General features: G+C 42.4%; 1 protein-coding gene across 23 annotated transcripts in view; it reads right to left on the bottom strand.

Annotated features, from left to right (window-relative positions):
* The window catches only part of LPP (LIM domain containing preferred translocation partner in lipoma), a 348425-nt gene that overhangs the window by 43363 nt on the left and 281382 nt on the right, over positions 1-23680 (bottom strand). For all 23 annotated transcript variants that reach the window (XM_074877369.1, XM_074877381.1, XM_074877366.1 and 20 more), the window contains one exon: positions 16117-16286. In XM_074877369.1, the coding sequence (XP_074733470.1) occupies positions 16117-16286 (170 nt within the window). The remainder of the gene's footprint in view (positions 1-16116; positions 16287-23680) is intronic.

Below are 23680 nucleotides of genomic sequence, written 5' to 3'. Positions count from 1 at the left end.
TTAAATGGCATCCCTGATAGAAGTGCCAGGAGTTTGGGTCTGCAAGCAGAAGGCAGGTGTCTCCCATGCTGTACGGCTGGAGAACTGCTAATGTAAGGATGAGCCTCGGGCACGGATGAGCCAGCATGGCAGTAATTTTGTACTCTCCAGCTCCAGCCATATCCTTCAAACACCCTTCCAGCACTCAGCTGTTTTTTTTCCAGTTTCTTGAGATTTAAGTTAAAGCAGCCCAGCAAATCCTGAGTTCACACAACCTTTCCTGCAGCTGGCATGCTGGTCAGCACACCTCAGTTTATCCTCTCAGCCCCTGCTCTGCAAGGTGTAACCTCCTCTTTCGTATGTTTGTAGCACATACAGTGCTGTACACAACTGTTCATTTGCTCTAGGACTTCATATCCAATCTGATCACTTGCCACAGTTCTTTCACCTGGATATTAGCTTCCCTGTGCTCTTCCATCCTGGAGTATCATTGCCAGGAGTGAAAACTACCATTTGGAGCAGGAAATGAGATGGGGGAGCGAGCCCAGAGCCAGCACCAGCCTCAGTAGTTGCAGCACTTCAATCCTAGACTGAGACCAGCAAAACTCACATTTTGCACAGAAACCAGTCACGGAAAGTGTAGTTTTGACTATGATGGAGCTATGCAGAGTAAGAGCTTGGGAAGTGTCTTGCGAAGGAAAGAAGCGCCTTTCTTCACAAACAAGCAAAATGTTCAAGGTCCTGCTAATTCACACTCAGACTACCTTTTTTTTTCCCTTCTCCCCAAAAAAACTGTTCCCCAGTTAGGAGAAAGGATTAGCAGAGTAACAAAAGGAGGAGTTTCCAGGTCAAGAATCATTTGGAAATTACAGATAAAACCAAACTGTGGGGTCTGCTCTTCGTCCCAGGGAAAAGCTGTTTGCTGCTGCTTAGTACAGAGCACAGCTGCCTCTGAAATCCAGAATTTGCACATGTCTACAGGGAATGTGAAAAAGAGGGAGAGAGAAAGGAAACAGCTCCCTTCCTCTCAGTGAGAGGGTTTTGTTCCTCTCTGGCTGACAGCACAGGCCTTTGGACACGTGCAAGAGAACAGCAGAGAGCATTACCTGCTTGGGAATAGGATTGCTGTTCCCCCCTATGAGAGCAGCCGGATTCGCTCAACTCCCTAGAAAAACAGTGAAAGAGCACTAAGAGACACTTTTACCTTCCTGTCTTCATCAGCTGAGGAAAGAATTTCCTGTGGCTAATTACACATTTTAGCACCAAGATAGTGATTGTCCTCTAACTGCAAACATCTGCCTCCAGCCTGGGGCACAGCCCAGCTCTGACCACAGGACCCTGGGCACCGGCATCGGGTGGCTGCAGGACGGGATGGTGGTCCCTCACCTCCTGCCCTGTGATGCAGACGCAGTTACAGGAACATGAACCTTGCTGAAATGGGATCCAGCACTGGAGGTGCCAGCTGCTGACTGTGCAGCCTCCTGCTACGTGCCAGTCCCCTCCAGTCCTCCTCCCAGTCATCTTCCCTGCCTGCTTAAAGCCCACACAGGAGGCCTTTGGGTCTGCGAGCTACCAGGAGGAGTTTAAGGTTGGACTCAAAGCCCACCAATCCACATATCTGAGGCAATTTTTCCATTGATGGGATATAGCTCTAGCTTTTATCAGGTAATTGCTTGCTGCTTATCCACAAGCCAGGTTCATTGGGCTCACTCTTGGTCCCTTAAAAGATAACCAAATTCTTCCTAACATTGAGACAAAGATGACAGGGCTCTTCAAATACATGCCCTAATCCCTCTCTTTGCTTCCTATTCCTTTGTTTATAAATGTTGAAGTATGAGCTAAACCTTGACTACTGCCACCACCCTGAAGTCACACTGATTCCCATACAAGGGTGAGAGCAGGGATGTGACCCTTCCACCACCCGTGCTGGAGCAAACTCCCTTGCACACAAGGAAATTTGCTTCCCAATTCCCCACCTCACTTCATACATCATTGCTCACCTTCTCTCAACACAAAAAAAAAAAGGAAGAAAGGAAACAAATGTCTTCCTCTGCCAACACATACATGCATACACATGCACAAATATTTTGGAAAAATTGAAGAATCTGTAGATGGAGGGGTTAGTGCCAGATTTTAAAAATTATTAAACATTATGTACAAAGAAAACATAATGAGCTCCTACGGGATGTAGAAAAAATTACCCATGAATGAGGGGAAAATGGATAACCACTCCTGGGTTTGCCACTTGTGAATTATTTAATAATCACTCCCCAGCAGCTGGAATATATTTATCCACCCCACTGGAGCACACTTTGCAATTTATTTACACTGCTTTAAAATATGATTATTTATTTAAAAAATAAACAAGGTATCCACAAGGGAAAAGGGAAGTAAACATAAGCTTAAAGGGGAAAAAGCATGGTTTTAGCTTTTCAGTTCATTTTAGGGAATTTCCACTAAAATCCTTGAATCCTCCTTACTTATTTTCTACTTTAAAAAACAGAAATTGAAAAGCCTTTTAATGAAGCCGGTCTAGACTCCTCACACAATCAAAAGGATCACTTTATGACATGGGGTCTATGCCTCCTACGCTTCCATTAGCCACATTGTCTTAGGTACCAGAAGTCTGATTCAGCTCCCATTAATATCAAGGAAAACATTAAAATCAGGATCAGTAGGAGCAGGCCCTTACCTTGGGCTGATTTGATTTACAGGATCAGGTCCCTTGTCTAATCTAGAGTGACTCTACACCCATGGCCCGCCAAACAGCACTTACCCTGGCCATTTAATTAGCTCCTTATTCTAAAATGCAAAGGGTGCCATTTAGAAAAAATGGAAAAGGCAAAAGGTATCATTTAGTACTGTCTAAGTGCCTGAGTATACTGCCTGCTCCCAAAATTAAAATAGCGGTTGTGAGCAAAGGCTTTGCCCACTCGACAGCAAAGTGCTGCTGATAACTGCAGAGTGATTTGGAACAACTTGAGGGAAAGTCCACAAGAGGAAGGAATACCTTTCCCAGGCAAATACCAAATCATTTCAGACTGAATTTAGGCCTCCAGATTCTTCCTGTGCAAGTATGTGTGTACATACAGGTACACACTGGCCACGGAAGGGTGCACGGAAACTCTATTACCCAGTTGGGCACAGATGCTTTTAGGAGCCAGAAGTCATCTGGGAGAGGAGAAGTCAAGGGACAGATGGCACAGTTTTCAAACTTTGCCTATACAAACTAAAAGACAACCCGCAGCTCAAAACCACTATCCCCTCACCAAAGAAAAGACTACTCACTGCTGGTGAAACCTCTTCACAGTTAGTTTTTCAACAACTCATTGTGATTTTCTTTAAGACCAATGAAGTTTATTTATAGATCTCAAATGTGGGAGATTCCCATGGCGACATTACCATCAATGGCTACTGGAGAGGCAACACTTTAGACCTCATACTTTCAAAAGAGACTAAAGAATAAGATTACTTATTACTAAGAGTTGAAGTCTCATTGTCAAGAGTGGGTTAGTAAAACAAAAAGCAGCAAGTTCCTCTGCCATTTATGTGCTTTTGAAAATATTTCTCCAGGTCCTGAAGACAATTTCTTTCTTATACCTTGCTTCCCCTCCATAGATCAAGAAAATCTGCAACTAATATGGATCAAAAAATACATATTCTGTAAAAGATATCACCTTAAAAAAAATAGAGATCTGAGACTAAAATCCAATTGCAGGCATGGATGCTAATGCTTTACCAGCTACTCTATAAATAAACTGGTATAGTGAATGCTATACAACTTTAAAGTTAAAACGAACTACTAGAATGCTGTTACTTAAAGAGTTCAGACTAAGGAGAGAAAAATCAATGTGTCCTCCTTGCTAGGAAAGGGCTCAAACATAAGCAAGTCCTCTCTTGAACTGGGAGTGCTACACTTTTCAACAAGAAAGCCAAACTGACCTCTAAAATCTCAACATCCTGGAAAAGTAAAAGCAAGTTCACTGCATATTATTTCTGCAAAGGCAGACACCAGATTTCAAAAATTGCTTCCACCACAAATGATTAGACACAAGTACAGATGTGCACTTCTATGCTGGGATGTGGACATTACAGGCAAAGGAGAAAAATGCTCCCCTACCCCCTCCCGAGAACGCAAAATGGGTGTCAAATGCCTCATGTGGAGTTATGCACTCATTTATTTTAAAGACAGAAAGGATTAAATACATCTACATAAAGGAAAGAAAAAGTGTTTAAACAACAATAAAAAAAGATTTAGTAGTATTAATAAAGAACTCCCTTAAACCAGCATGTCACCATTAAAGTAATTAATAGGGCATGCAAGACACTTCAGCGGAAAGTGAGCAGTGCTCATATTAGAGCCTTTTAAGTTTTCACATGACCTCAAGACAGACTACGGCATTTCTGTGCAAAAGTACCCTCTAAAACAGAGATGGGGGCATTCAAGTCTATAAAAAAGTGATTTTAAAATTTAACTGATATGGTCTAAGTCTAAAATGCAAAGGTTAAGGGAATATTAGAAGGGCAATAATTCTACCTGATTAAACTTTTATCTGAAGTGACAATAAAATGTTCAAAATGAATTAAGGATTTTATTAACAGATGCAGAAGCTCTATAAAAGAGTTTGAAATCTAAGTAGCAGAGAGGAGAGGTTTTATGGTTTTTTTTGTCTGGATGGAGGTGATGTTGCTATAAAACTTTAATCTTATGGCCATGCCACAGTGAAAGTAAACCTGTCAGAGGTAATAGAGCAAATGAGGACTGCTTTCTCTTCCTTCTCTGTGTTGCAAGGGCCTCTTTCCAGCATATAAGTGAGAATAAGTATATTCTATGTATGGCATTGATACTATAGGTGACAGACACACGTAGATAGGTTATGTGCTGGACTTCTCCTGGTTGCAACAGTCCCAAGGTGGTAAGTACAGGCAAGTTATATGGACCATTCCAAATGAGTACTGAGTGAAAATTGGTGCTACGCCACAAGGGACTCTTCAGAACATTTCAGCCTTTCCAAAATGGAATTAACTACTTCAGGACTGTTTCAGATATTTTAGTTGTTTATTAGTACCTTTGTGTAATAAGAGGATCACACCAATTTCTGAGCCCTTAAACAAATGCATTTCACTACCTTAGAGTGATTAAGTTTAAGCCAGCCATAAATCTGTGGAACATGCTAAAATACAAGATTTCTGTGAAAATTATTACTAAAAGCAGGGCATATATTACTTAGAGCACAGCTCAGCTCCAGCAGGGCAGTTTAGGCTCAGTAGCATTTGCCAGCCTAATTTAGCCAGCCACGATTTAGTCAATCACTAATTTTTCCTTCTGCCTTGCTGCCACTAAATTCTGGCAACTTGGTTGCCTTGGTGATGGCTGCAGAGTCTGTGGTAGATGCACTGGAAGACATCTTGCAAAGTGGTTTGGCTTTTCCAGGAACTCTTGAGCCTTTTGCACATTGGCAGGAGTGCTGCAGTGGTCACCTGTGCCCTGGTGGCTATTCTGCCACTCCCTGACCCAGCAATGCCAGCAGTGGGCACAATCTGGCCCCAAACCTGCCCCTGTTGCACACCGTATCCTCCATGCAAAGACCCAGGGCTTTACCTCTCTTGCTCCCTGCAAAGCCCCATTGTGTGCTACATCTGCCCCTACTTGCTGCTGAGGAGCGAGCTCAAAAGGTAGCATCAGGGATGCTCATACCCTTCTTTTGCACTACCCATGAGAAAAGCACAGCTCCTAAGAGGAGCAACCAACTGTGAATTGCCAGGGAGACTAGGATGTCAAACAAATATTTTTCTTTTCACAACAGAACATAAATATTTGGCAGAACATTTAATTTTAAAAAGTCTAAAAGTTACTCAAATCAAGTGGAGAACGTCGCTATGATGTTCGTTTGCTTCCTAAAATATGACCAGTCACAGATGGCTTGCTGTAGGAAATATTAAATAAATTTTTAAAAGTGTTGTCTGGCTTTAACACAGATTGCATTTACACAGATACCTCTGTTGGTGGAACGCCAAGATGGTGTATTGGTTCAAACACGTCCTTAAACAAAAAACTACATTGTCGGGAGCTAATGGAATATTCATACTTAAAATCTCAATCCCTGATAACATCTGAAAGTTAATTTACATTTCAACACTGTTTTTTTTTTTTTCCTCTCTTGCTATATTTCCCTTCACAAGCAAGGGAAAATATCCAGGTTTGGTCAGGAGCAACTTTTAGGTTTTGGGTACCTTAACCATCATTTGTTTAGAGTTTCAGAGTAGTTTGAAAAAATACCTACATAAAGAGCATTGGGTAACACGAGAATCTGAAAACAACAGAGGGCCGCTTAGTGTTAAAGAGTCAAACAGCAAGGATGCAAATACAATGAGCCACAGCATTAAACTATCACATGTTAGAATATTAACTTCAGCAAGACAATAAAAATCAAAACAATACAAAGATCTTTTCCAGTCCCCAGCGTTTGCAGGAGCACATTTCTATGGTGCCTGAAGAAGCCTACTGAATCCTGCTTTATACCTGAAACCAAAGATGTTACAAAGTTTTCTTGGTTTGGTTTTTTTTTTCCCCTACGTGAAACTCCGTTTTTGACAACAAAAGCCGTTGGAAACATGGGCATGTAACATAAAGATTGCCACCAGTTTCCAGTTCCCTGTACTTACTACACTGCCTCTGAGAGCCGCGTGGCAAGTCTGCTTTGAGGGTTACAGCATCAGGTTGCTGTGAAAAACCTACGTGGTGCTTCCATGTCAAATGTTTGTCAGGAAACAGCAGCCAGGGAAAAGCAGAGGCAACGTCGTGTGGATCTCATCACTCATTTTAAACCATCCAGACGCCCCACCAGTTCCACGCTTGCTGATGCACGTGGTGCCATCACTGCCTCAACTCATATGGATGGTCCTCACAGGGTTGGGTGTGGATACAGGGACTGCAGGTCTCGCTGGCAACATTAACCAACACGCGCTCTGCTCCTGTGAAAGCTGCTACCTACCAGTGCACAATAATCTCTTGTCCCCAACAAATGCTACAGCACCAGAGTTGAGCTATAATCTGGTCTTCATTCTGACCAAAATACCCCAGTGGATGATTATCTCTCCTGTCAATATTGTACTTGGCCCACAGCTTTATAATCAATGCAGCTTGAGAAAAAACAACACACTTGCAATTTGCTTTGACCCTCTATGAGCACCAAACACTCACCATACTCTTAGAATCAATAAACTTTTTCTCCTGTCATCGTTCATGCTTGTTGCGCTTTCCCTAAACTGGCATGATTTTGTTTTTTCTAACCAGAAATCTACCAAGCCCACTGGGGTTTGTGTGTGTGTGCGATGGCAAGTTAAACAGTTTCCTCTACTGCAAACAAACATTGCATGCAGGCAAACTGATGTCCTGGTGTGAAGAAACAGAGGCAGGACGCTAGAGGGAGGATCGACTCACAGACTGAGTTTTTGCCAGAGCAAATTCCTCAGAATGTGGCTTCACCAAGGAGATGGCTGAAGTGGCACGCTGCAAGAGCCCGCTCGCCTCCCTGGCACTCAGGCTTGCAAATTGCTGTCTGGACCGAAGTAAGAGGGCATTTGGAATTGAAGAGCGAGCAAGAGAAGACTTTCTGTTCTCTGCAAGGCTGCTAAGGGGAAATCATACCTGCTAAATCCAAACGCACCCCTCCAGGACAGATTCAGCTCTGTTACTGGCAGGTATCACAGCCTGGCTGCAAGGCCTATGCTTTACCAGCAGCTCTGCTAGCATAGGATTAGCAGTGCAAAATAATCAGAAGGGTTTGCTAAAAATATTAACTCTGTATTTACTTCAGTGAGTTCTGATTTTTATCATCTCTGGACGCTGCAGCATTTTGACATCACTGCATTAGGAAGGACAGAGCAAACTCAGTAATACATGGATCTGATGGAAACGCACACCTAAATTACAGGCCCTATTTCAAATAAATAACAGCCTTTCCAAAGTAATTGTCTTCAGCAGTTTGAATTGACAAATAACTATGTGGGGTTACAAGCAAGCAGTAGGACTTCATGGAAGGGAACACATTCGTGGTACCTCCCATCATCCTGGGTTTTCCAAGCACCCTCACTCAGTTTTCAGCTGCTTGTTCATATATTCATGCCCAGTCCCCAAACTGCAGTAGTTTGAGGAGGGGAAGAAAAGACAGGTAGCTCCATCACTTGAAGATCTTTGCAGGCTGAACTGCAACTAGGCAGAACATTGGGATGTGGAAAACATGAGCTGTACGCTGCAGGGCATGGTTTATGGTCCTGGCCAGGTCACTCAAGCTCGGAATGGGAGGAAGCCAGGCTAGAAAAGACTCCTGGGTCTGCCCTTGCCTAGAGAAGGCTTGACTAGATCTTTACTGTTCTTTACAAATGTTTGGCCCCCCTGCCCTTGAAGGCTTCCAGCAATGAAGATCCATGCCCTAGACAAACTGCATTTAATCTTCTTTGCGTTAGTTCTCTATCTGCAATATGGAGGCAAAGCCACTGCCTTTCCCTTCCACTTGCTGCTGTTTACCAGGAAGGGTTTTAGAGGCAGAGGCTATCGCCTGTCATTCACTGACACACCACAATGAGAGTTTATTACAGTGGGATCTCTAGATACTACTCAGGTAGCATAGGGTGAAAGCAGCAAATACTTTGCCCAGAAGGTGAAGTACAATTGAAAGAAAAGCAGAGACAAATGCCAAAAACACTAGACATGGCTTGCCATCTAATACCCATCTACACTTGAGCACAAATGAGGAAGATTTTCTCACTACTACAAAGATGCTGTTACATAAGACTTTATTCTTTCCTATAAGCTGTTTCTGCTAGCTTTCAAAGGCAGACAAGAGTTGGGCTACCTTCTAAAGGGAAATCTCAACACACAGCTTGAAGTCATTGCTAAATGACTTCACCATCCCCTCTATTGTAGTATGATCCATAAGCAGATGTATAGCTAGGAGCCATAAAACCCCACTGGTCCTGCAGAAAGGGAGACTATTTTCTTCGTAAGAAAATACACTTGGCCAGTGGAATTCATCCTGTGAGGTGAGAAATTCACTGAATGGCAGCACCTGGTTCTCCACAATATCATCTTATTTCACTTACACTAAGAACTGCCTCCACAAAGTTTCCCATGGTATAGTTTTTCTAGATTATACATGTCAAATCAATGTTTTGTTCATATAATAAAATATAAAAAATGCCTCGAATTATAAAAGTGCAAGGCAGAGACAAGAAGACAATTCAACTTGTTATGGCTGCCAACACACGCAGGAGGAAAGATCTGAATTCTAGCAAGCCATCACAAAAGTCTCAAGTAAGCTCAGGTGTGGAGGAGGAGCCTTCACCTAGTAAGGACACATTCATAAAGATGGACCATGGAGAGGAGTGGGAAATGATCCATCCATCCCTAGCAAAACTTTGAGCTACAAAGATATCACTGAACTAGTTAATCAGCACTTCATACCGAATCTTCCAACACATGTATCTATTAAGATGCTGTCCAGCACTACAGTGACTTTTCCAGAAATATCCCCCTCAAAACACTGCTATCATTGGTAGTATCAAGTTGCTTTACCTCCAAAATCCATCCTCTAAAGCAACACCCTGCTCAACTTTCTGAAAGTCAATTATAGCAAGGTGTGGCCTGATCCTCTCATTATCTACTTCAACATCAATCAGCTGCATTTGCAATAGTCAACACCATAAAGGCAAACAGCAACTGGAGGTTGAAAATAGGGTGCACTACACCTTTAATCTCATCAAGTCATTTGAACCAGTTAGCCAAGCACATCCTGCTGAGAAAAGAATAATTTCATCCTCTAAGCCACCCTCAGCAGACAAGTGTGTGATCTTACTCGGAGACTCCTCCACCAAGGTGAGCCCAGTGCAATTCTTGGCAGGGCTCACACTCTCACGTCTTCTAAGAGCACTTAGGAATTTTTCATTTTACAGCCTTCATTTGTAGACTTCTTGTCCAGTCCTTGTTCAACAGTGAGATGAATTGGCCCTGTTCTCTTTGATATCAGCCTCTGAGCCTCCACAGAGGAGTTCATATAGAGCATACCGCATCATCTCATGGTATGCTTTCTCCCTGTTCCTTATAATTCCAGTTCAGAAAGGACGTTATTGACGCCGGCCCCCCCACAAAGGAACCTTTTCCTCCTATCTAGTGACAAAATAAGAGGCATGACCCTTCCCCTATAACAGCTGGTAGGCCACTGAAAAAACAGATCCAGGCTTCAAGAGGGTCAGCTAAGTTCAGCATCCGCCGCAGTTTTGACAGAAGCTGCTTCATTGATGTGTTCTCTCACACACACACATTTTTGTACCTCCTAGACTTGGACTCCTGGAAGCGCCAGGTGTAGCTTACGCAATAGCACCTCATCCTCCGCTATTTTATGCCCAGATTGCACAAGACCATTTACCACTCAAAGTAGTAGTGCTGAGCTTATGGCCACCACTCCTCCCCCAGCTTCCATCTGTATTTTTTATATCAACCGGTGCTGGGTGGTATTAATAGAAAGGGCTGTTACACTCTTAAGGGATTTATTGATTTTTCAGTTTTACAAATGATGATCAGTTCACCAGGAATGACAGTCTTCCCTTGCCATAATTTTTTTCAAAGTAGTCAGCAATTTGGCCTAGACTAGCAAAATTATCAAAGCTAGTAATCAATAGGATTAAAACATGCCTGTAAGAAACCAAAACTCTGGACCTGCTTTGTGTCTGCTATGCCCATGGAGCTCTTTTGTTGTGGGTTAAGAAATATCCAGGGCAGGAGCCCGCTGCTGCCTGGTGCAGCCAAGCTGCATCTCTCTGCTATGGCAGCCGAGACTTAATGCTTTTAGATCCACGGGTCACAGGTTCAGCTCCCTGCTGCCGATGACTCACGCAGGAGCACCGAACTAAAACTAGCAACACCAGCTTTTTTCTAGAGGAGGACTGAAGAAGAGCATTGATCTCAATGAAATATTTCGAGGGCAGAAAAATTCCACCACGTAAAGAGTGCGTGACTTCTCTTTAGTTTATTTTATATTTTTGTTCCAGTTGTCATTTTGAATTCAAACTCTTTGGAAAGCAGGCATAATAGTCTTAATGATCCCATTGAGCAGTTTAAATTCAAATTGTGGAGCACTCGCAATACCATGCTGGCAGCACTTTCCATAAATTACTCTCAAATTCAATACGTTGCTTGACAAAAACAAGAATAAAGGGCTTTTTACTTTAAAAAGAAGAAAACTTGTATCATAAAAAAATCTTTAAATTATAGTTTCTCTTTTCTGGTCCAATTTAAATTGTTACATGGTTGCTAAATTAGTGCTGTAATCTCTGCTTACAAATTGCAGAATTATTTTTAAAAATAGATGTAATTTCACTGCAGGGATCAACCTTACACTTTAAACCATATGTGCTGGAGGTAGCTGCTCTTGCATGGCTTTCAAACAACCACAGTCACGTGCATACACAGGGTGAGATTTACAATACCAGCCGCACTGAAGCCGATAGCAGTTTTACCAGATATCTCAATGAGCACAAATTGAGTTAACACTGACATTTCAGAACGATTAGCAAATTTAAGCTTTCCCAGAATGCTCCACGGCACCAGTGGCTCTAGTCGTACCATTTACTAAAACATCAGCATTTCTCTTGCTTCCTGCTCTGAACTATCTTCTTCTATTGAACTACTGCATCTGATAGGCCAGGAAGTTAGAAGCTAGTAAGAGAGAGAAACCTTGAAGATACAGTTTTTTTTTTTCTCACAAAACAAGTAATCGGGGAAAAAAGTGGAGCACTATGATCCTGACTAAAGCTGCGGAACAGCAGTGATCAGGGCAGGACTTCCACCTGCAATTCTTCCCCTTTCAAGCACTTCCACAGGTTTAGCACTATGGAAAGATGAACCTGACCCTGCAAAATCCTTGTAAATGATCTTTGGGGGAGGGTTTAAGGTCATGTCCTCAATATCTTGCAGGGCGCAGCAGAAACAGGAAACCTCGATCTCCATAGGGCACTGCAGAGCATACCCACCATCTTCCTCCACTCTAGCTAGACAGGCAGACTTGAGACAGTTTCTTCCCTCTCTGTCAATTGCTCATCATTTCTAGCCCACCAGTTCTCTGAACTCTCCATCATCTGACCCTGGCTATTTCTGCTTTGCTTGGTTCGTTATTTCTGCTTTCTCGTTCCCTGCCCCACTGCACCATGGTCCTTCCCTTGGGGGCCAGCGGTGGGTCACATTGAGTTGGACATGACAGAAGAAACCCTCAGAGGCCAGAAGCATCTGCAAGATCTTTCTGCTTTCTGTGCTAATGCAGGTGCTCAGCACCTCTCAGCCTCAGACAGCTTATCTCCAACTTCCAACCACCGGACTGCAAGGAAAGGGGATAAAAAACAGAGGAAAATTTCCACGTCCTGGAGAAAGTCATCAGGACATCAAAGAACATCCCATTCACAAAACAGCAGCATCACTCTTGCCAGACCAGCGTGTCTGGTTAACCTTGTGTTCAGTCCTTAGGATAATACGGTATTTGGAAAGCAGACAGCTGGCACTGCTCTAACATCTTGCTCTTCAATCTTTTATAACAACGGTTCCACTGATATTACTCTTAACCTTTTCTCTGCACTGAGTCCAGCACTAAAATCCCTTCAACTACTTAAAGGAAGCAAACCAAATGTTTTGTCAGTAATTTGCCCTGTAAGGGAGGAGAAAAGTATACTGATAACATACTGCAGACACAGCATTCATCACGTGTACAGCAGTATGCTGGTTACACTGGAAACCCTATCATGATATTTCAGATGTTACTTGACTGTCATAATGACTAGCAGACATCTGTCTCCTATTAACACTTTATTTTTTACAGTTGCTTTTAGTTCAGCAGAAGTGTCTTAATGGAGAAGACTGGTACTCTTTTAGAAATAACATCAATAATGAAAGAATCCTTGGATGCAGAGCAAAACCAGCAAACACATTGACAACAGAACTCACTGCATTCAGAAGAAGTAACAGGAAATAATAGTGACTGTCTTTTGGGTGGGGGGATTTTTGTGTGAAAGAAATTAACTCTGGTACTCAGATTCCCATTAGGAAAAACACATTTTTCTAAACAGGTGATTGATCTCCTCAGATGTTAATTCAGACTTTTGGGGAATTTCATCTTAACTGGGTCACTGATAAATAAAACCAGAAACAAAAACAAAACCAACAAAACCCCCTTCTGCAGGCTATTTAGGCTTGGTATTGACTAACCAGTAATTAAATACAGCTCTTTGCAGTAATCTTAATTATGGCTTCACTCCACCACAACTAAGAAGAGTCACATAATAAACTGAGAAGATTAGCCAATTCTAACTGTTGAAAAACGTGTATTTTTATTTTTGTGCATAGTTTTTATGTGCGTAAGGCCACAAGTCACACAAGGGAATTATTGAAAAAAATAATCAGAGAATTCATGAATTTATATATCACGACCAGGCAAATATTACAGTTCATTTTCTAAATATAAATGAAGCAGCTTGGCCTAATGGCTTGCATAATAGGTCAAGAGTTTTGGACTTGGGGAGATGGGGATGTGTGCTAGAAAACAGTGTGAATTAGGTAGAACAGTAAACAAGCTTCATTGAATTACTCCGATTTATACCAGCTGAGAATCCTGTTTTCCCAGCTGGCCACAGCCATGGATTAGCTGTGCTATCTTGGGCTAGTCACACAGGCTCCACCTTTCATGGGAATTCAGGTCCACAGGAATCTGAGTCTGGGTTCATCAGTCCCATTGATTTCTTACAGAACTAGGGCTCCAAGTGTCCAAGTTATTTTCTGATAATGGGGCTTGGGGAAGCTCCAAAAAAATCAGAGGCCACAATTCAGCAAAATCCTTAAGTACAGGCTAGATTTTAAGCAGGTCATTAACTCTCATTGACTTCAGTATGACTGCATCACACATCTAAAGGCAAAAGCCTCAGCAATTTAAGGGCCCCCAATCCATTTGCAAGAACAACTTGCAAGCCTAGCTCAGGCCCCCAGCGTACTTAGGCACCCATCATCCTACTGAAGCCAATGCAGCCCTCATTTCATTGAAAAATCAATGAGACATATGGTCAACGACACAAATTCCTCAGGCCTAAAACCTCAGGCATGACAGGTGCCAAGATCCCTTGTAGATCTGGCTTTCAGCACAGCAGAGTCCTTAGCTTTCTGAAGGGTATTGGAGACTTAGGCTTCCAACAGTTCTTTCTTCCACACTGAAGAGTTTAATGTGTGCTTGGGTGGCTTTTTTTTTTCCTCTGCTGCATCAGACTACCAGATTCCCGCTTTCCATTTCCCACTCATGGTACCAGCTGTCCAGCTACACATACGTAGCCCCATCAGCATCGCCATCCTTTCCCCTGCTTGTGCAGCAGCAGATGGATCCAGACGTGTTTTGGGTTAAGTCCATAACCAGGTTTTTGTGGACTGCATGGATAAACATTTAAAGGCCCCTTCTGGTTATATATAAGAAAGCTATTAAACGTTTACTCTTTCCTCTGTACTTAGAGCTGCAAAGCCGTATTGCAGAACGTACAAACGCAGATGCAACCAGGCAATTATCGTTCCTTTATCCCTTAAATAGATAGAAGATAAATTTGAAAGAAAATGAGGAACAGAATCCTTCTCCCTTTCCTTTTTTATCCTTTTATCTCCCAATGTAGGAAGTTTACTGAACCCTTGCCAACAATTCACTCAGGCTAATGAAGTGTATAAGTAATGGGATTAAATAATCTTAAACCATTACTACAGTGGTTAATGCAGATGTTTTCCCAAACTAAAGATGAGTGGTGTAGAATGCGTGCTTGATTTAAAAAAGAGGAAAAGAAAGCATCAATCTCCAAGAAGATGAAGTCAATTCCTGCCTGAAGTCAATGAAATGTTTAATTCCAGTTACATAAAGTTTTTCCAGTCATACATATTATGAATGCACCTTCCTAAAGTCTCCAGTGCTTTGCACATGGTCAAACTTGCCACGAAATAAACCTTAAATTTTTTATGGTGCAATCATTTTAGTGCAAACAAAAATGGAAATGGTTTAAAAGGTACATATTCCATCAAAAGATCATTTAGTTTTTAAAAGCCAATTAACAAGGCCCATATATCACTGCCATTGTAAATAAGACTGAACCTTCCCTTTTTATATTCAGCAATAATCCTACCGCAAAGGCTCTGCAGAAACAGAAGGAATAACGGAATATTGGTGGCCTTTTCAGAAATACTTATTATTTCTTTAATTACCATTGGAATACCAGAAATGTCAAGAAAAGCATCAATTTCTACTTTCAGAAGTGCAAATCCAATTCTGGAAGGATCTCAGGTTCAGTGTTTATAAAAAGAACTTTGAATTGCGGGTTTAGAGAAAGACCTATCAATGCTTTAAGAATGTTTTGGTGCTTTTCTCATTCTAAATTACAAGGATTATCCCTATATACTGTATGCTAAAGTCACACCAAGGTAAGGCCTCAGGCACATTATGTGATGTTTCTTTTAATTCGCAACTGTGTAACTGGTTCCAACTAGCTCCTATGGCAGCGTCTTAAAAGGTGCAGCTCCTCAGAGCAACTGTTAATTGTTTGCTTTAAGAGCTTGTTGGAGGCATGAAATGAAATTTTAGGGTAAGGTAAGCTTCAAAAGGTATCCAATCCAAAGACTTAGTTCACTAGAAGGACTTCCATCAAGCAATGCAAAGGTCTTGATTTTAGAAGTTTTAGTGCTACCTTGCATCCCACCTCCTTAATATCAGTGGGCACTACAGTCTGTAAGCATTTTAGTATCAGGTTTCTCAACACAGAAAGCTTCTGAGAGCAACACTGCCGCTTAAAAATCACTGCGTAGTCTGCTCCTTATAGAGCTGACTTAATCACAAAAAGCACTTCTCTCCCCTGCTTTGGTCACTTCATTTCAGAGATAGGTTAGACCAGGAAATGAAATTCACCCAGGAAGCAGAAATGATCAGAGTTCTGAAGACCATGGAAAAAATGGTGCCCACAGTACTGCCATGGGATTGTCAGGTTTTAACTGTAAGGCAACTGTACAGCAGTAAAAGAAATCAATGTTTCCAATGTCCGTGAATTAAAATCAGGGTGCAAACAAGAGTGAGTACTTACAATATAGCAGGGTTCACAGTAGGCTTTCTTCTCCACTGCGTAGAAAGGCTGTCCCCTCAGCTTGTTGTTGCACATCATGCAGGTGAAGCACTCCACATGGAAGACCTGGTCCATGGCCGTGCAGCCAGTGCCTTCCCCAACAACATTCTCCCCACAGCGGGCACAGCGGCCTGTCACCAAAGGTAAAGGACATGAGTTAAAGCAAGCCCCTGGTCTCAACTGCAGAGAAAGTCCTCCCACAAGCTTGTGCTGCGTAGTGGGTAAGGGGGACATGGCAGCTCAGTCAACAGAAGAGCAATTTGTGGCACTACTGGCAAATATCCAGTGCCACTGGAAGGAACTCTGGTGCTGGCCCATATGAAAAGATCTAAAGAGGTTTGAAACTGGCTCCTGAGACTGCACTGATATCAGTTCTACTGCTGCTGCTGCTAGCCAGCAATCATCGTAAGGAGTCTGAGCCCCAGATGCAAACCATTCAGCCATCATCTAACACAGCCATATAGTCACCCTCAGCTTCTTAGTTATGCGGGATAAACCTGTGCCTAAAGTCTTGCCTCCACATGAAAGGATTTTGTGGTAGGATGCCTCGTAAAGCTGCCTGGTGGCAGCGCAATTGTTACCATTTAAAGAGTAGTTTTTGCTTGTACAGCTTAAATCAATTCCCTCAATGAAGCCAATTATACTGGCAAAAGGATTTCACTTTTTACGCTTTTGCCAGTATAGCAGAATTAATCCTCCCGCTCTTGCTAACGTGCTGATGCTGAGCTAGTTGATATTTAAAATAAAAAGTTGATATTTTAAATAATTCATACACAAAGTTATGGAAGGTATTTAGAACAACCTCAGCCACCCTATGCAGGAGAGCCCCACCGAAGGCAACAGAGCAACTGTGGTCTGGGGCTTTGTCCCTCTCAAAACGGTGTTCCTTCAGTTTGAGAATAATTGTGGTGTCCTCAGTGCTGAGACCCTGCACTTCTTCAAAGTTCTACAGGTGGGGTGGGGTGGTCACTGAGGTGCAGGCAGGAAAGCAGACTGAGTTCAAAATAGAATTACTCATAAATGAGTATACAAATAATATGTCCCTCATAATAATTAAATAATCCAGCAACTATATAATGTTCTCTCATACCATGGTGTGTGTTTATTGGCCTTTTCAAACAAATACTGCAAAACTTCCTAAAAGGACTTGGACATGCCTCATCATCCCAATGGCAGGGCTGCTGTCCTTGCGCAGTGTAACATCAATGTCCCTACACTCATGACTTCTTCCTTGCCTGTCCCAGACTCCAATAGGCTACATCCAAGGAACAAAGCGTGTAAGCTACTTTTGGATCCTTCAGGATGTGGCAGGATGATATATATACACATTTGAGATATATTAGGAAAGCTTGGAAAAGAACCCAGATCATTCTGATTTGCTACAACAGTGTAACTGTAGTTGGCATTATACAGGACAGACAGTTCCTGACTCAAACAGCTCCTAGTCTGAGCAATGTGGAGAGAGAAATCACCAGATAATTCCAGACAAGCCTGGAAACCCCCTCCAAAAGGAATTAATAATGTTGTTTTTATACTTAACTTTCTTTAGCATTTGTTATTAGCTTTTTGACTGACAGTGTTGTGCTTTAATCATTCCACCATACACTTCTTGTGCGGACTCCTTTTTTACAAGCAGAGAAGGAATGCAGGGTTCCCAGCATGGTGGTGAGGCTACAGAGCACGGGGGAAGAATGGAAAAAAACATGAGGGCTAGGAAGACGAAAAAAAATCCCAACCCACTGGAGAGAACCATGGGAGCAGTACTGCTCTGGGAAGGAGGCAGAAGTAACCCACTGTATACAACCCAGGAGTTGCATGAACAACAGGAGAGCACTGCTTGGTCCTGTGTGCGGACAAGACCGAGCGTGCTCCAGGGCCTTCTCCAAACTGCTCGTGTAGCTGGGCTGTAATATAAAGAGACATCTGGGGAGCAGTTAATATCTCTATATATAAAACATGAAATTGAAAGCCATTAGTGTATTACTTTACACAGTGTTTTTCCAGAGGGAATATTCCACTGAAGAATTTATTTTCCCTGGTGTGCCATTCTGTGATCATCCGGTATTATTTTTATGAGGCATTTGGACATGGAATAATGTAGTGTCTATGCAAACACTTCTCAGCTTTCTTTGTTAACATCTGAGTAGAACATGTGGGAATCTTTTCTTCCCCTCCTCCTCTTCTCACATTCATAATTCAGCCAGCTCTTGTATACTTCAACATTTATTTTCCTCTTTGACCAAGGCATCTCTCCATTTGCTGGAGAAGCTGTCTATATGTAGTCTGGCTGTACTTCTTGTGTCAGGAGACGTGGGTCTGTTTCCTAACTCAAATATATACCCTTGTAATCTCTGGCAAATCACTTGGTGCCTGTCTACCTCTGTTCTCTCTTTGAGCAAAGGGCATAAAGACATCTTCTCTGCCTCCCAAAGGTACCCTGAGGCTACATTCCTGCACGGCTCTGAGGCATTCCCCAACTACACTGCTGGTGGCCAGGTACAAACCAAAGAGCAGCACAACATAAGTCTTGGCCAACTTCTCCCCTTGAGGTTGGTATTTCCTTAGGCTTTCCTTCCTCTTTCTGGGTTTTTCCACAGAAGATTCCCATTCAGGCAGTGACAAACTTAATCCATCTACATTTATGAGAAGTCCAGCTTCTGCTATTATGTACACAGACAGAAAAGCTCCTGTAAATTCTTGCACAGGAAAACTTAAAGAAAGCTTCCTTTTTCATAAGTTTATATGCAAATTATAACACCGTGGCCTGGAGCAAACCATGTTTTTCATGAGACATGGCCACTCCAGTAAGAATCAAAATACAAACTCTGTGCCTAGCACCACCCCCAACTGACTCACTCGCCCAAAGGGTAAAAGCAAGTAAGCCAAAATATTCAAATTTGGGACCTTACAGTTAGGTGGCTGGATCCATGTAAAGGCATATGAGCAAATACATGGCTGATCTGGCTTGAAGTGATGTGGCCGTTAGAGGCTGCACCTTCTGCAGACTTTGGTGCAATCTGGGAACTCACAAGACTTGTGTAAAAACAGGTCACCTCCCCCAGCTCCTGCACCTCGCTCAAATTTGGTTAAAAATGGCTATTAGTTTCAAGCATTATTGGTGAGGGAGGAACTGACAGAGAAGCACATGCACACAGGCGGTGTGATTGCACAAGCCTCATTTCCTTAGAAAACCAGAAAAACCCCACTAAAAACAATGTATCTATCATTATGTCTGATAAAAACAAAACAAAGGTCTGCTTTTCCTGTGTGCCAGTTACCAAGGGCGAAGGTATTTGTGGTTGGACTCACCACAATTAAGTGCCCACACATGTTCTCCATTTTAATATTTTCACACTGGTTGAAATAACCCAGTCCGTTGTGTGCAGAATGCCCATGAGTGAATACAGAACAAGTTGCACTGCTTATTGGGAAAGAAGTAGCAAAGGCAAAGCTTGCAAGACTCAAGAACAAACAGATTGCACAAAAAAGATTACACAAATAATCTAAGAGAAAAATAGCAGGCAGCGTATTACAGTAGAAACATAGAACAACGTGACCCATTTGCTTCCCACAGAGACAAACAGCACTTAAAAGGCAGCTTAAAGACAAAGGACAAAATTAGTACTAAACTGCATGAAGATGAAACTATGTCATTTCAACATTCTTCTTTTGCCCCTTCAGTCTCTTTTAGGTCTTTTTTCAAGATCATTTCAGCAAAACTAGAAGGTGATACGTTGGCAGCAAGCCTGGGAGACTGGAGTCCTCTATTTTTGCATGAAAGAGGTTCATAACCTTGTCCATGACCTTCCTTCAGCCTAGCCTGGCTGCCACATGTTGGTCTTACCTTGGGGGCACATAGAGAGGTGCCCACAGAGGCTCCCCTGCTGAAACTGCTGGAAATACCATTATTACTGACTGGATCACAAGGAAAGAATTCAACAGCTGAAAGGAAACATCACCTACTATATACCTTATTCTGAAACCCCATTTACTGTCTTTTGTTGTACAAGAAATTTGAATCTGATGGAAGAGAGGGAAGGGAGGAGAGGAGCTCATATTGCACATGCTGCTACATTCTAACTTCTCATTATTTTATTACTATTATTACATGGGTTTTGCTTATACCACCACAGATCCTGGCTGCTCAGACCACGGAACCACCCTGTTGTGCTGACTATTGGACAAACACAGATTTCAAAGAAGGGCCCAACTGCAGGAGTTTACAATCTAATACAAGCAATAACAACCAGGTATAGATAGGAAATACAAAGAAGCAACCAGACAAAACTGATCAGCAAGGAAAATTGTGGTCTCAGCACTCTAAACGTTTTACTGTTGACAAGGAGCCTGTAGAGAGCCAGGCAAAGGAAGAGGTTAAGGAAGAATTTGAAAGAGGATCCAGAGGGAGTTTGAGGGAAGTTTAATGGGATGCTTCTGAGGAAAGGACAAAGACAGCACAAAAGGGAACGTACGTGCTTGAACACAGACACCTGCAGATAGGAAGGATGAGTTAATATGTCACTGGGGAATACTAGAGAAAAAAAAGGGTGGGAATAGGCCATTACAGGCCATGCAAGTAAAGACAAGAAGCTTCTGTTTGATATGATGCAGAAATGAAACCAGAGGAGAGATTAAGAGGCGGGAATGATCTGGCCTATGTTACAAGCTAGAGAGTGATTTCTGCAGCTGCATTCTAGTTGTGCATGAACAGGGAGAAACTGCATTTTTAGAAAAGGATGTTGCAGAGATTCAAGGTCACTGGAGCTTGGATGCAGTTTTTATCTGTGAAGATGAATAGGAAAGGCCATAATCTGAGCTGTTACTCAGCAAGATTCTTAAGATTTGGCCAGAGTCTTGGGTGTGATCTGGAGATGAGGAATTAGATACAGGATGTCCAACCTTATCTGAGACATGAGTCACTTTTAAGTGTCAGATTAAGAATGTGAGCCCATCAGACAAACATCCACCACTGAAGATGGATGATGGAACAGGTACATGCCATTCTAATGCTTATGGCATAATATTCTGATAGCAATCATACTGGAGCCAAATACAGAGGTAATGTAACTCCATCCAGCTAGCTTGAGATGCTCCTGTTTGTACATCCAAGGACTGCATTAGCCTTTTTTAGGCTACAGCATTATTTGTCTGTCATACCTACTTAGACACTAAGCCATCAGGGGCACCGACCATCTCTTGCTATGTGATATACAGTGCCTAACAGACAATTCAGGCAATAACTAGAGATACTAAAAGTAAAGAAAGCAGAGAGAAAATGTGCAAACCTCTTTACAAAAGGTTTAAATTCATTAATTCAAAGCATGTATTCTATGTGGAGAGGAGATAGGGGATAATTTTCTGATAAAAGCATCAAAGTAGGAAGGTTCTGCATTTGCTGAAATGTAGGGAAAAAAATGTTGATATCTCAAAAACTTCATGATGGAAAAAACTGCTTCCCACCTAACTGTACTGTGGGAATATACCAGAAGGTCATATCCTCAGTGCCTATCAATTACACAATTCCCCTTGATCAGCTAAGTGTATTCCCCATTTCTCACTGCAGCCCTGATACACTATGCAAGAAAGAACTAAAGAAATACAGCATACTGCCTTTACAAAAGTGTACTGAGAACATTTTTAAAATACGTAAATACATTGAACAAAATCTCTCGCTAAAAGTTCCCCTGGCAGCCTCAAGACACCCAGTATTTCCGCTGCGTTATTTCTCTAATCATCTCTGTTTAGAGTTCGCCAGCAAATGCATTTTAGAGATTCATGACACATTCTGCTTTTGGATGGCTTTGAATCAGCTGGCAGTAAATGTGGAAAAATCATTATTCCTAATGAAGAAATATTGATGACAAAACAGCATTTCGAGGACAACGTTGACCATAAGTCAACAATGTAACAAGATTTTCCCCTCTCTCCCTCTTCTTTCCTAGTGACTTTTATCCAAGGGTTTTCAAGCATTTCCCAAGCACATAAGATTCCTCAGGGCACCTATGTCAGACAGGCACAATTATTCCAATTTAAAGGGATACAGGTGCACAAGTTAATCCACCAGGATAACAGTGTAACAGCAGGCCTTAACTGCCAGTACACCTTAATCAAGTTCAGTCTCAGCAGTAGAGGTCCTGAAACTCATAGGCACACAATGGGTCCTGGGTTCCTTGATTTGTCCAAAGGGAATAAAATAGGAATCACTGATCCACAAGAGAGGATTTATTCCCTTCCTGTGGAGCATGGGAGGTATGTGTCCAACTGTGATTATGTTAGGGAAAGATGCACTGATTATATTTGTCCCAGAGTTATTCCAACATTTTGGCACTCAGGACACTGCAGTAGCAATACAAAGGGAAACCCAAAGGTAGTTTGTGCATTTTGTAGGAAACTATGGTATTTTTCTCATCTCATCCTTGCCTTCCTTACCTACCCTTTTTTTACTTTTGAACTCAGACTTCTCACTGAGTGGGAAGCCCTTGGGCAACGGTTTATTGTGCCAGGATCCAAGCTTTAAGTTTCGCCATTTGACAGTAGCAGGCTGTATGCATCACTTTTCTTACACGGTCTTTGGACACGAGACAGATCAATCTTAATTCCCTCTTCTTCAGCAGACATCAGAAAACACAATCTTTCACAGTAAACAGAGCTTCATGCTGTAACGTGTGCCTGTAACACTTCATAAATTAAATCCAAGGCCATGATTTAATTACTGTGTCCTGGTTATTCTGTTTTAACTGTGTTGCACTTGTACTCCAGATTTACAAGTCTCTGCAGTGACCTCCTTGTCATTTGTACTGTGCTTGTCCAGCAGTAGCTGCACTCTCCTGTTGTTTGCACCCCTCTCCTCCAACCACAATACAACTTCATATTCTGACTTAGCTTGGCTGCAAACCTGACACATTCTCAGTATGCCCCAGAGGTCCCATTCCACTCCACACAGCAAATGCACTGTGCAGGCTCATGCTGCTAACACTTTACTGTACCTTTTCAAATGCTTCTCCATGCTGCTCATCACAAGGTTACTATCCCAGCCAGTCACTAGATCTCATGGTGAATCCTTCTAACACCCCAGGAGGGTGAAGGACTGTTAGGACACCTAACATGCAGGTGGGGAACTTGAGACCCCACACAGGTTAAATAACTTTCTGAAGGTCACGCAAGGAGCTTGTGACGGAGCCAGGAACTCAGACTGCATCTTCTCAATCCCAGCCTAGTCTCTTTAACCACAAAACCATCTCTGAAAAGGCTTGATGGTGAGACAGGCTTGCAGAACAAAAGCTCCTCTATTTCAGAGGGAGCACCCAGCACCAGTCCTGCTGGAATCCCCTCCCTGGCAGGAGGAACATGCTCCCTGCATGGCCCATGCTGTCGCTCTCTGGCAGCCTGGCTGAGCCATGTATCAACTGAGCATGAAGAGTTTTGTGCCTCTGCTATTGTCTTCTGTTTAATGAGAGAGGAAGAGAGGCCTGTGCTTCCTTCAGCATTCATGTGGTTATGGTCGTTGTCCCTTACATGTCTACAT

This window comes from Strix uralensis, chromosome 9 (assembly GCF_047716275.1).
Source record: "Strix uralensis isolate ZFMK-TIS-50842 chromosome 9, bStrUra1, whole genome shotgun sequence".
Taxonomy (NCBI): domain Eukaryota; kingdom Metazoa; phylum Chordata; class Aves; order Strigiformes; family Strigidae; genus Strix; species Strix uralensis.
Note: the sequence above shows the minus strand (reverse complement) of the source record. Positions and strands in the feature narration are given on the sequence as shown.